This window comes from Salmo trutta, chromosome 4 (genome assembly GCF_901001165.1).
Source record: "Salmo trutta chromosome 4, fSalTru1.1, whole genome shotgun sequence".
Lineage (NCBI taxonomy): Eukaryota > Metazoa > Chordata > Actinopteri > Salmoniformes > Salmonidae > Salmo > Salmo trutta.
The window spans coordinates 64,614,616-64,627,736 of record NC_042960.1 but is presented as its reverse complement, the minus strand read 5'-3'; the positions used below and the strand labels follow the sequence as shown (position 1 = coordinate 64,627,736).

Sequence of the window (13,121 nt, the reverse complement as noted above, 5' to 3'; positions counted from 1 at the left end):
TTGGGAAACCCTGCATAGTGTTACCTGGTTGTTCTAATTAAATCCTTATTGTCATTGGTTAATAAGTGTGGTTGGGGTTGAGGAGAAAAGGGTTAAATTCTGTCCTTTTCATCCAGCTCAGGGTTTTAACAATGTGCTCAATAGCAGTTTGTTGTGTCCTGTATGTACAGACAGTTGCTTTAGGCCAGGTCTGCCCAACCCTCTTCCTGGAGATCTACTGTCCTGTAGGTTTTCAGCCCAACCCTCTTCCTGGAGATCTACTGTCCTGTAGGTTTTCAGCCCAATCCTCTTCCTGGAGATCTTCTGTCCTGTAGGTTTTCAGCCCAACCCTAATTTAGCATATCTGATTCCGCTAGTTAAGGTCTTGTTGAGCAGCTAATTAGTAGAATCAGGTGTGTTTTAAATCAGGGTTGGACTGAAAACCAACAGGACTGTAGATCTCCAGGAAGAGGGTTGGGCAGCCCTGCTTTAGGCTGTTCTTGTAGACTCTCTTTAGTCCCAGTAAGGGGAGAGTTAGGCTTTGTTTAGAACTGGAAAAGGGGTAATCCCTAGTTATGCTGTTTAGCATTTAGGCCTAGTTTTAGCTGCAGCAGGAACCCAATTGAGTGGCTGTGCTTTAGACACAGTTATGTCATTTTTGTGAATTTTCTTTCCGACTGTTGCTGCTATGGACAACTGTGACAAGCCATGTATCCTGAAATTCAGGATCTCTAATAAATTGCAAGTATTGTTTTTGTACAATGATGGATCCTCATTCTGACCTATCACCTCCCTTGGCTACTCTCGGTCCGCTCACTTACAATTAGTTATTGACTCAACATTTTCAGCTTTAGACATTTTTTACAAATTAAAATTAATTAAACAAAATTCCCCTTTGACATTGTGGGTTATTGTGTAGATCAGTGGCACAATATCAAGTGATCAATCTTTAAATTCGGGCTGTAACACAACCAGTGTTGTGTGGAAAAAATAAAAAGTCAAGGGGTGTGAATACTTCCTGAAGGCACTATGTATTACAAATGTGAGTGGAGTTACTTTTATAACCTTGCACATGCGCCGTGGGAGCTTGGTATTGAGCTACAAGCTAACATCCTTGAGTCAAAGTCTGATCCCATCAATATCTGCTTCTCCGTAACGTTAGCTGACTGTCCCTGCATCATGTTTCGAGCCGCCGTCCGACTTTCAGTGTCCGGTGCCCGGAGTTTGACACGGCCACAGCTCGGACGTACAGGTATTATTGTGTTATCACCTAATTTCGTAGTTTGCGACGTTCATGCGGAAATCACTGTCGGCAGTCGTTATTGGCTGGCTAGCTAACGTTAGCATGTTGTTACTAGCACAATCAGTTGCGGATGGATAACGACAAAATACACGTTGTCGGTGAACTACAAGTAGTAGACGTGTTAGATGAGCTATATCACTTCAATCCTTAAAACAAGTCATGTTTAAAAGCGCTTTGTAATATTGAAGTGGCTTTGTTTTTATTGATGTCCTTGCAATGACCGACTGCTTGAGTGAGGCTTAAGGCCTGTAACTAGCTAGCAAGTTAACTAGCTAATGCCGTAACCATGGCCTGTATTTGTCTAATGCTAGCTAGCGAATTAGCACTGGATAGCAGAGGGCTTGCCAGCCATGTCTAGCTAGCTAAAGGTTATAGTTAACTAGCTTACGTTTGCATATAGACTGGAATGGTTGTTCAACTCGAGATGCTAGATTGTGCTTATAAAGGGCTAGTACTAACAGGCAGCAACTCGAGCTAGCAAACCAGCTCGGCTAACTAGTTGCTAACTAACGTTACTGCTCAGAACTGCTGGTTAATAGTGTATGCTGCATAACCCATTAATAGACGCTCACTGCTCTGGTGCCTACTGACGATGGTATATTATGACCAGGGGTATTTTAAGATCCCTGAAGCTCGTTCTGAACCTGGGCGGCTACCTGTGCTAATTAGCTAGCTAGCGTGCTCCAAACACCGGTGTGGCTGGTGCCTAGCCGACTTTAGCTAACCGTGTATATTACTCCCTTAAAATACCTTCGGCAATAGTACTGTTTGTCCATTTTGAAATTTGAAGCCAGTATCCACTTCCTCAATAGTCCGAATTCATCTAAGAACTGAAATCGGTCAATAATTTGTTTTTGCAGATATCTTAGTTGCAGTATTTCTCAATGAGAAAATGGTCATAAACTAGTAGTCTCTCGTTGAATAACAAATAATTTTATTGAAGAAGCCCAACTGTTGACCAATCACCGATGAAGGGGTGTAGACTTCGGCTCCGTACTTCCGTTTGCCTCGATCATTTGTGCCCGAACAGCCGAAAAACCTCTTACCGATGTGATATGTACGAACTGTTTCGGCTGGGAAGCATGCAGACGCCTTATTAACTGGGGAAGAAGTGTCGTTCACTTCAACTGGAGGCACTCAGTTTATGGACATTTTACATTTACATTTTAGTCATTTAGCAGACGCTCTTATCCAGAGCGACTTACAGTAGTGAATGCATACATTTCATTTCATGCATCCTTTTTGTACTTGGCCCACCGTGGGAATCGAACCCACAACCCTGGCGTTGCACACACCATGCTCTACCAACTGAGCCACAGGGAAGGCCTATGGATATGTGCAAAGCTGCTACAGTATTGTTTTAAATTGTTTTATTTAACCTTTATTTAACCAGGTAGGCAAGTTGAGAACAAGTTCTCATTTACAATTGCGACCTGGTCAAGATAATGCAAAGCAGTTCGACACATACAACAACACAGAGTTACACATGGAGTAAAACAAACATACAGTAGAAAAATATGTCTATATACAATGTGAGCAAATGTAAGTGTTTTTTTACACTATTTCTCGCTGATATGAAAAATAAGGGGCATATCAGTATGTGGTTTGAAAACCATTTATCAAGTGACGATTATTGACTTTAAACGTTAACACAGCAACGCTAACCCATGAAACCCCTATTGTTAAATTAACAAGGGTTTTCTAGAGCTAGGTGCTGCAGTGCACTGCATAGCTCAAGCCATAGCAAATGCCATTACTGGCTAACTGGCATAACTTGTTAGCTATATTTTCTCAACATATATTGGAATATGTTTGGGTCTTAGAAAGCATAACCTACTTTGCCTGGCTACCCTAGCTCCGGATAAACGCTACACCATGCCCACGGATGTTATTATATTCTCCACAATGAGTCTGGGTACCTCCCTGACCCTTCACTGAAAGCTCCCACATTTGGGGCTGTCGGATTGGTCCAGAAACCGATTGGTTGGACCAGAATAATTGGCTTTGATACTCTGATTGGTTAGACGATCCAATTGCTGATTACTTTGTACAACACCCCTCATCACCACAAATGATGAACGACAGAGCAGCGGAAGAATTTAGTCGGTCGTCAGGCTATAATTTACTGTGCCGTCAAACCTGGCTTCCATTCCCTCACCCTGAATGTCCTGTTGGACTGTGAACAGTTTAAGTGGTAATGGTGCCATGACTGCCATCTAGCTAGGTCATGCAAGTACACTGGCAACAATCCAACTGGACTCCACAACCTTTCCAAGTACTCTAGGGCTGGATTTACACAAGCAGCCCTATTCTGATCTTTTTCACTAATTGGTCTTTTGACCAATTATATCAGCTTGCAGAAAGATCTGATGTGATTGGTCAAAATACCAATTGATGGGAAAAATGTCAGTTTTTACTTATTTACATCTACAGCCCTAGTAGATGTAGCTAAATACACTTTACTAGTGATGGCTCTGCTACCTGACCCCTGACATTATACATCAGGTTAGGGCTGGGTAGGGCCTGTTTAAAATAAAATAAAAATCCCCATCAATAACTTGGGTACGGGCAGCGCTCGGTTATCACTAAATGGGTCATTTTGAAGCTGAGTGCTCTGCTTGTAAAGTCATATCTGTCTAAAATCATAACATGGTGGCAGAAGTGCTTCAACCTCATCAAATATAAGACAAATTATTTCAGAAAATGTTCGCGTTTTATCGGAGTTTAGAGTAGTTAAAAAATATTTTTAAAAGTCATATGCGCCAAATTACAACCGGTGTAGACCTTACTGTGAAATGCTTACTTACAAGCCCTTAACCAACAATGCAGTTCAAGAAATTGAGTTAAGAAAATATTTACCACATAAAGTAACAATAAAATAACAATAATGATATACAGGGAGTACCGAGTTAATGCGCGGGGGTACAGTTAAGTTGAGGTAATTTGTACATGTAGGTAGGGGTAAAGTGACTATGCATAGATAATAAACAGCGAGTAGCTGAGCAGCCGAAGTGTTTTTGCAATGGATACTCAGCCCCTCCCATGTTTTGAACTGGGATCTGAATATCTGTGGCAATGAAAGTGCTCTGTGGCCCTGACTAGAGTCTGAGGTGATGCTCTAGTCAGACTATAGGCTCTCTATTCCCCAAAGAAAAGGGGGGGGGGGGGGGCTGACTCCCAAAATCCATGGTGGTATAAGACAGGTGCTGATGACATTTTCTTTAATAATCCATGTATCTTTTCCTGCAGCTCCCCTGGCCCAGAGGTGTTACGCCCATGGTGGTATAAGACAGGTGCTGATGACATTTTCTTTAATAATCCATGTATCTTTTCCTGCAGCTCCCCTGGCCCAGAGGTGTTACGCCCATGGTGGGAAGCTGGAATCGGACGAGGAGTTTGATGCCCGCTGGGTAACCTATTTTAACAAGGCAGATATTGATGCATGGGAGCTGAGGAAAGGTGAGTGACGGGGAAATCGCATGGTCAGCCCTACGATTATGATGAGGAGCATAGTGCACAGCTGCATTGATTACTTGGAAGAGAGGTGTGTATATGAGAGAGATTTACAGTGTATGTATATGTGTGTGTATGTATATATATATATATATATGTGTGTGTATGTATATGAGAGAGAGAGAGAGATTTACAGTTGACTAGATATCAGTAGTTCTCAACTAGGGTTGTGGCAGTCGTGACATTTTGTCAGCCGGTAACTGTCATGCAAATAACTGCTGGTCTCATGGTAATTGACCGTTAATTAACAAAACACATTTAGCATAGCCTGCAAGCCACAATTGAAAGTCGAATAAATCAATTTATACTGAACAAAAATATAAATCCACCAATATAAAATATTTGGCTTAATTACAGTTCATATAAGGTTCAGTCAATTGAAATAAATGAATTAGGCCCTAATGTATGGATTTCAAATCACTGGGCAGGGGCACAGCCATGGATGGGCCTGGGAGGGCATAGGCCCACCCACTGGGGAGCCAGGCTCAGCCAATCAGAATCTGCTTTTCCCCACAAAAGGGCTTTATTACAGACCGACATACTAAAGAAAGGTTTAAAAAAACGCATTGTGAAAATGTCTATTTCAGAAGAACAGAATACCGTTTTCTGAGTCGTCCTTATGTTGGGCCCTGATCTGGTTATGCCATTGGCTGTAGGCTACACTAATTCATTTAGCAGACAAGATTTGCTTATGATTATTTTATAGTAAGACTAATACAATTGAACGTGGCTGAAATAAAATAGAAAATATCTTTTCACCAAATGATTTCCGGAGGAGTTGAACGGTTAACAAAATTATTTGAAACAGGTGCTTTATTTTAAAGTTAATTTTTTATATGCAACTTTAGTTGTGATACAGACCTTAGGCTATATGTTTTGGTTTCTAATACATTCTAAGGCTGCATGATGCAACTAAATATGTTTTGAAAAAAGTTGCATGAAAGGCATGACCTCTGCTCAGTTAATTGGTCAGGCTACACACAATCAGTCTCTCATTTATAATGTGACAAGGACTTGATATTATTCTCACCATCAGACTATTCTCCATTTTTAATTTGGTATTTACATATAACCAGAATTTTTTATTTAAAAAAAATTGTTTTTGGACGTTTTTGCTAATTTATTAACAAACTTATAATACATTTACATAAGTATTCAGACCCTTTACTCAGTACTTTGTTGAAGCAGCGATTACAGCCTGGAGTCTTCTTGGGTATAACACTACATGCTTGGCACACCTGTATTTGGAGTTTTTCCCCGTTTCTTCTCTGCAGATACTCTCAAGCTCTGTCAAGTTGGATGAGGAGCTTCGCTGCACAGCTATTTTCAGGTCTCCAGAGATGTTTGATCGGGTTCAAGTCCAGGCTCTGGCTGGGCCACTCAAGGACATTCAGAGACTTGCCCCAGTCTGAGGTCCTTAGTGCTCTGGAGGTTTTCATCAAGGATCTCTCTGTACCTTGCTCCATTAATCTTTCCCTCGATCCTACACTAGTCTCCCAGTCGCTGCCGCTGAAAACATCCCTACAGCATGATGCTTTCACCACCATGCTTCATCGTAGGGATGGTGCGAGGTTTCCTCCAGGCGTGATGCTTGGCATTCAGGCCAAATAGTTCATCTTGGTTTCATCAGACCAGAGAATCTTGTTTCATGGTCTGAGAGTCCTTTAGGTGCCTTTCGGCAAATTCCAGGCGGGCTGTCAGTGCCTTTTACTGAAGGGTGGCTTCTGTCTGGCCACTACTATTAAGTCCTGATGGGTAGAGTGCTGCAGAGATGGTTGTCCTTCTGGAAGGTTCTCCCATCTCCACAGAGGAACTCTGGAGCTCTATCAGAGTGCCCATCGGGTTCTTGGTCACCTCCCTGACCAAGGCCCTTCTCCCCCGATTGCTCAGTTTGGCCAGGCGGCCAGCTCTAGGAAGAGTCTTGGTGGTTCCAAACTTCCATTTAAGAATGATGGAGGCCACTGTGTTCTTGGGGACCTTCGATGCTGCAGAAATGTTGGTACCCTTCCCCAGATCTGTGCCTCGACACAATCGTGTCTCTGTGCTCTACGGACAATTCCTTCGACCTTGTGGCTTGGATTTTCCTCTGACATGCACTGTCAACTGTGGGACCTTATATAGACAGGTGTGTGCCTTTCCAAATTGTCTAATCAATTGAATTTACCACACGTGGACTCCAATCAAGTTGTAGAAATATCTCAAGGATGATCAATTGAAACAGGATCCACCTGAGCTCAATTTCGAGTCTCATAGCAAAGGGTCTGAATGCTTAAGTAAATAAAATATTTCTGTTTAGTTTTTATTAATGGGCAAACATTTCTAAACCTGTTTTCGATTTGTCATTTAGGGGGTATTGTGTGTAGACAGAGGGGGGGGGGAATACATGTAATTTATTTTAGAATAAGGCTGTAATGTAACAATGTGGGTAAAAAGTCAAGGCGTCTGATTACTTTCCGAATGCACTGTAAACATGTCAGCCTACTAATTATCTTCTTATGGCTTGAATCCCGTTAGCGGGATCGATATGACAACAGCCAGTGAAAGTGCACGGTGGCAAATTCAAAACAACAAAAATCTCATAATTAAAATTTCTCAAACATACAAGTATTATACACCCTTTTAAAGATAAGATTCTCCTTAATCTAACCACAGTGTCCGATTTCAAAAAGGCTTTACGGCGAAAGCAAAACATTAGATTATGTTAGGACAGCACCTAAACAAGAAAAACCACACAGCCATTTTCCAAGCAAGGAGAGGTGTCACAAAAACCAGAAAGTCAGCTAAAATTAATTACTAACCTTTGATGATCTTCATCAGATGCCACTCCCAGGACTCAATGTTACAAAATACATGTATGTTTTGTTCTTATTTATATCCATAAACCCCATTTTACATTGGCGCGTAAAATGGGGTTTATGATGTGAATGAGCACATCAATTTACAAAAATACTCATCGTAAACATTGATAAAATTTACAACAGTTATAGAAAGAATTATAGATATACTACTCCTTAATGCAACCGCTGTGTCAGATTTTAAAATGGCTTTTCGGCAAAAGCACATTTTTCAATATTCTGAGTACAGAGCTCAGCCATCAAAGCAAGCTATACAGTTACCCGCCAAGTTCTGGAGTCAACTAAACAAAGAATTTGTATTATACATTTTCCCTTACCTTTGCTGATCTTGGTCGGAATGCACTACCAGGACTCCCACTTCCACAAGAAATGTTATTTTTGTTCGAAATACTCCATATTTATATCCAAATACCTCCGTTTTGTTCGTACGTTCAGATCACTATCCAAAGGCATTACACGTGAGTGTTAAACAAGAGACAAAAAGCCAAATAGTTCCATTACCGTTCGTAGAAACATGTCAAACGATGTTTACAATCAATCCTTAGGGTCTTTTGAACATAAAACGTTGATAATATTCCAACTGGACAATAGCGTATTCATTACAGAAGAAAAAGAATGAGCGGCGTGCCAAACGTGCCTGCGCAGTAAACAACTCACTGCTCCCAGGCAGTCCACTCATTGACTGAGCTCCTATTCTCTGCCCAGTAACAGGAGACGCATTAAACAAGTTTCTATAGGCTGTTGACAGCCAATGGAAGCCTTAGGAAGTGCAAAATGACCCCACAGACACTGTAGTTTGAACAGGGATTAGATAGAAAAACTTCAAATCACTCCCTGGTTGGATTTTTTTCTCTCAGGTTTTTGCCTGCCATATAAGTTCTGTTATACTCACAGACATCATTCAAACAGTTTTAGAAACTTCCGAGTGTTTTCTATCCAAATCTACTAATAATATACATTTCTTAGTTTCTGGGAGTGAGTAGGAGGCAGTTTACTCTGGGCACGTCAGTCATCCAAGCGATTCAACACTGCCACCATCCATAAGAAGTTATACAAATAGGCCCTATTTTATTTAAAAATGTAAAATCAAATTCGCTAGCTTCTACTTGCTTTATCATGGTTTAAATGATTCCAGTCCGTATAATACAGTACAGTAATACAGTTCCCACTAAAAAAGATTAGCCTACTGGAACTAGTTTCATTGATTTACCCAAGAGAGCATATAGCTAGCTACATCTATGGGCTTTTACTGTATATTTTTCTGTTGTTGTGTAATGTGCAGTAGCCTTTATCATATGTATTGGATAACGGCGCAATCATTTGGGCTTCCTTGAGCTCAGTAAATGTATTTTTTTTATTTTTTATGTAGTACTCCTAAAATGTATTTAATGTATGGCTCGTTAGGCTCCGGTAGCATCAGGCTTGAATTTTATATCAAATCTATAATCAAATCCAGACATATTTATATAGTTTTGAATGACACTTATGGTTTTGGCGGGAACCCAGGAGTAAAATGATTTATTCTCGGGATGGAACATTTTTCTAAAATACAGGTATGCACTTGAATAGCAGATAGAGGACTCCCTTCATGCAGTTCATTTTCATGCCAGCCAGGTACGCTACTCTTGTCGTGAAGCGACGCGATATTAATATTAGCAAAGTTGAGAAATAAATAAATAGGCCTTGCCTATAGAACGCTGATGTGGCCTGTATTAAAAAGATCATCAACTTTCTCACTGAAATGTGTAGCCTATAGAAAAGTTGTACAACATGGCTTTAATAGAAAGTTATTTTAAATCATCAACCAGCAGTGAGGAGCTGGCTCTCGCTGAACAGGTGTTCCTATTACGCTCCAACTCAATGCCAGGGCTCTGTGTTTTAATTTGTTTTTCGATCGCATTAGCATTGATGTCAGAGATGAGAGGGACAATAGAGCACTGAGTGCCAGGCCGTTAGCACATTTTTGTAGGCTGTGAATGACCATCAGCGACATCCGAGCATTTTGAAGAAGCCTAGTTGCCATGACTCAACGGTCATGATATGTGACTGCCGATGTGGTGGTAAGATGGTCACCATGCCAGCCCTATGCTCAACCTGTTCTGGTTACTGAACCCCAATCATATTTTCCTCTGCCCTGAGTCTTCCCCAGGGGTAATGGTAGTGTGCCAGAACCAGCATCCTAGATGAGTCATATTTTTTTTTTAAAGGAATGATTTGAGTAAACAAATCTATCCTTTTGGAGTCTCACAGACCATGTGACTTGCCGTCATTAGTTTTAAATAAGCAACTGTTGTTAAAAGTAGACCTTTTCCATCATGCTGTCGTAACTAACCTGACGTTCTTTGTCCAGGGATGAACACGCTGATTGGGTACGACCTGGTGCCTGAGCCTAAGATCCTGGAAGCAGCCCTCCGAGCCTGCCGCAGGTTAAATGACCTGGCTAGTGCCATGCGTATCCTGGAGGCTGTCAAGGTGAGTTGGAGGATGCTCCTCTGAACATTTTATTAAAATGATAACGATCAGTGCTAGAAGAACACGTGTTGAATGGCAATGTTTCAGCATGACCCCTTTGACTGGACTAGTCACTAGTCTATCCCCTTTCTGTATTTTTACTCTGGACATTTTTATTTATTTTATGTTTTTTTGTAATCATTCTGCTCCGAAATAAGCAAAACATAAAAGCTGCATCACCTCTTTATATATCATGTTTTGCCACACATCTTCCCTGTCATTTTTCTTAAAGCAGTTGGTTTATGTTTTTTTCCCCAGGACAAATCTGGCCCCCACAAAAAAATCTACCCATACTTAATTCAGGAGCTGCGACCAACACTAGATGAGCTTGGTATCTCTACACCTGAAGAGCTTGGCATGGACTAAGTATAGATGGGTAGGTATCCAATGGACATGCACTAAGTATAGATGGGTAGGGTATCCAATGGACATGCACTGTCTAAGCAATAAGGACCGAGGGGGTGTGGTATATGGCCAATATACCACGGCTAAGGGCCGTTCTTAAGCATGACGCAACGCGGAGTGCCTGGACACAGCCCTTAGCCGTGGTATATTGTCCATACACCACAAACCCCCCGAGGTGCCTTATTGCTATTATAAACTGGTTACCAACATAATTGGAGCAACAAAAAAATATATATGTTTTGTCATACCCGTGGTTTATGGTCTGATATACCGGCTGTCAGCCAATCAGCATTCGAACCACCCAGTTTATAACAGTCTTTATACCCTGAATCCCAAATGAACCCCTACAGGACTAGGCCAGGGGTGTCAAACATTCAGCCCGCGGGTCTAATCGGCACACGTTTTGTTTGTAATTTTAAATAATATTTGTATTGGGGGGGGGGGACACAAACTCAATATGCTTTAAAATAACTAAAACCGAATTGAAACTGGTGTAGAAATTATAATTATTTTTACTGTGTCGCTGATCATCACTGAAATAAAAGCTAGATAGTCAGAGCATAAAACAAACTAGGTCTGAAGGGCCGCACTGAAAATGTGTTATATTTATTTGCTGTCAATTTGCCCAAAGATAGTCCTTCACCCATTGAAGACTAAATGTATAGATCTGAGAAGATTGGATAGGTGTAAGCAGTATGGTGATGCTCCATCTTGTATATTGCCCTTAGATAGGCCTGGTGGAAATGCAGCAATATTGCTTACACATGTCCAGGCCTGTTTAACGGAATTTTTTTTCCTTCTCCTCTCTAGTTTTCTCTGGGCTGCTGTTGTCTCTGGGACTCTCTGGGCTGCTGTTGTCTCTCTGGGACTCTCTGGGAACCTTGTACTTTGTCTTTGCCTCATATAATGTGTGATATTTAATTTGGGCCTTTATTAAGTTATTTTGCTTGTAAAATATTGATGAACCTAATAAAGGAAAAAATACACTTTTTTTTTTTGAATGTGTCAAATGTGCTTCTTGGTATCATTTTAGATATGTTTGCATTTCAACATTGCAGGTGATTTTTTTTTCTTTTTTTTTCCAGTTTTTAATTTTAACTAGGCAAGTCTGTTAAGAACAAATTGTTATTTACAAGTATGGCCTACACCGGCCACACCCTAACGATGCTGGGCCAATTGTGCTCCGCCCTATGTGATTGCCGACTGACTGAACTACAGATTGCCTTGCGTCATAAAGAACTATTAATTATTTGTAGATCAGTCACAATTTAACCAAAATGCCTCACATCCCCTGGGGCGGCAGGTAGCCTAGTGGTTAGAGTGTTGGGCCAGTAACCGCAAGTAACCGTTGGGCCGTTATTGTAATTGACCGTTGAGGGGGTGGGTGCGGTGTCAGGAAGTCTAGGACCCATTTGCAAGGACCATTCTAGCCATTTTAAAGTAGTCCATTTTCATCATTGTCTGACTGTGCTCAACTCAGGAATCACCACCCAGTTGACTACTTTAAAATGGTGGAAGCCCTCTGGCAATGTCCATGCTCAAATGCATTATCTGTCATTTAGTCTCAAAGACAACAGGCTGATGACAACTCTGATAAGTTTGTTTTTGGGTAAGTTGCCAAAAGGTGACTGAGCCATAGAGATAGATAGAGGACTCATTTGTATCGGTGTTGTTATAGCATCTGTGACAGCATGGGCAGCCACTCAGTGCATTTATAACAAACTAACCATTCCAAACATCTATTAAATCAAATAAACCTCAAGTAGCAAATAAGCAATTACATTTGTATTTAACCAAATAAGATGCTCATTGACCTCCATACAAAACTCCTCACTTCTGGGCAGTGTTGTAAAGTACTTAAATAAAAATATTTTAAAGTACTACTGAAGTAGTTTTTGTTTTGTATTTCTACTTTAATATTGATATTTTTGGCAACTTTTACTTCACTATATTCCTAAACAAAATAATGTACTTTTACTCCATACATTTTCCCTGACACCCAAAAGTACTCGTTACATTTTGACAGGAAAATGGTCCTATTTTCACACTTATCAAGAGAACATCCCTGGTCATCCCTACTGCATCTGATCTGACGGACTCTAAACACAAATGCTTCGTTTGTAAATTATGTCTGACTGTTGGCGTGTGCCCCTGGCTATCCGTCAATAAAAATAACATAACAAATGTGTGCTGTCTGGTTTGCTTAATATAAGGAAGTTGAAATGATTTATACTTTTATCAAATCGTATTTGTAACATGCGCCCAATACAGCAGGTGTGTAGACCTTACAGTGAAATGCTTACTTACAAGCCCTTAACCATCAATGCAGTTAAAAATAAAAACAAACATTTGAGCAATTCCATTTACTTTTTATACTTAAGTATTTTTAAAACCAAATACTTTTACTCAAGTATTATTTTACTGGGTGCCTTTCACTTTTACTTGAGTCATTTTCTATTAAGATATCTTTTACTCAGGTATGACTATTGAGTACTTTTTCCACCACTGCTTTTGGGTTTATTTTCGTGGACAAATTTCACGTCGCTTCTTCCTGT

At 40.6% G+C, this 13,121-nt stretch overlaps 1 protein-coding gene across 1 annotated transcript; it reads left to right on the top strand.

Annotated features, from left to right (window-relative positions):
- The first annotated feature begins 1,051 nt into the window (after positions 1 to 1,051).
- On the top strand, positions 1,052 to 11,564 carry LOC115192860 (cytochrome c oxidase subunit 5A, mitochondrial). Its single transcript, XM_029751768.1, has 5 exons — positions 1,052 to 1,231; positions 4,622 to 4,741; positions 10,001 to 10,122; positions 10,420 to 10,537; positions 11,377 to 11,564. The coding sequence occupies exons 1-4, from the start codon at positions 1,159 to 1,161 to the stop codon at positions 10,525 to 10,527; spliced, it is 423 nt and encodes a 140-aa protein (XP_029607628.1). The 5' UTR covers positions 1,052 to 1,158; the 3' UTR covers positions 10,528 to 10,537; positions 11,377 to 11,564.
- The last annotated feature ends 1,557 nt before the right edge of the window (positions 11,565 to 13,121 follow it).

Excerpts from the sequence above, each read along its gene's own strand:
- LOC115192860 (XM_029751768.1), top strand. The coding sequence starts at position 1,159 with ATGTTTCGAGCCGCCGTCCGACTTTCAGTGTCCGGTGCCCGGAGTTTG. Across the intron at positions 4,742-10,000 it reads TGCATGGGAGCTGAGGAAAG|GGATGAACACGCTGATTGGG; the intron begins GTGAGTGACGGG and ends TTCTTTGTCCAG. Across the intron at positions 10,123-10,419 it reads GTATCCTGGAGGCTGTCAAG|GACAAATCTGGCCCCCACAA; the intron begins GTGAGTTGGAGG and ends TTTTTTCCCCAG.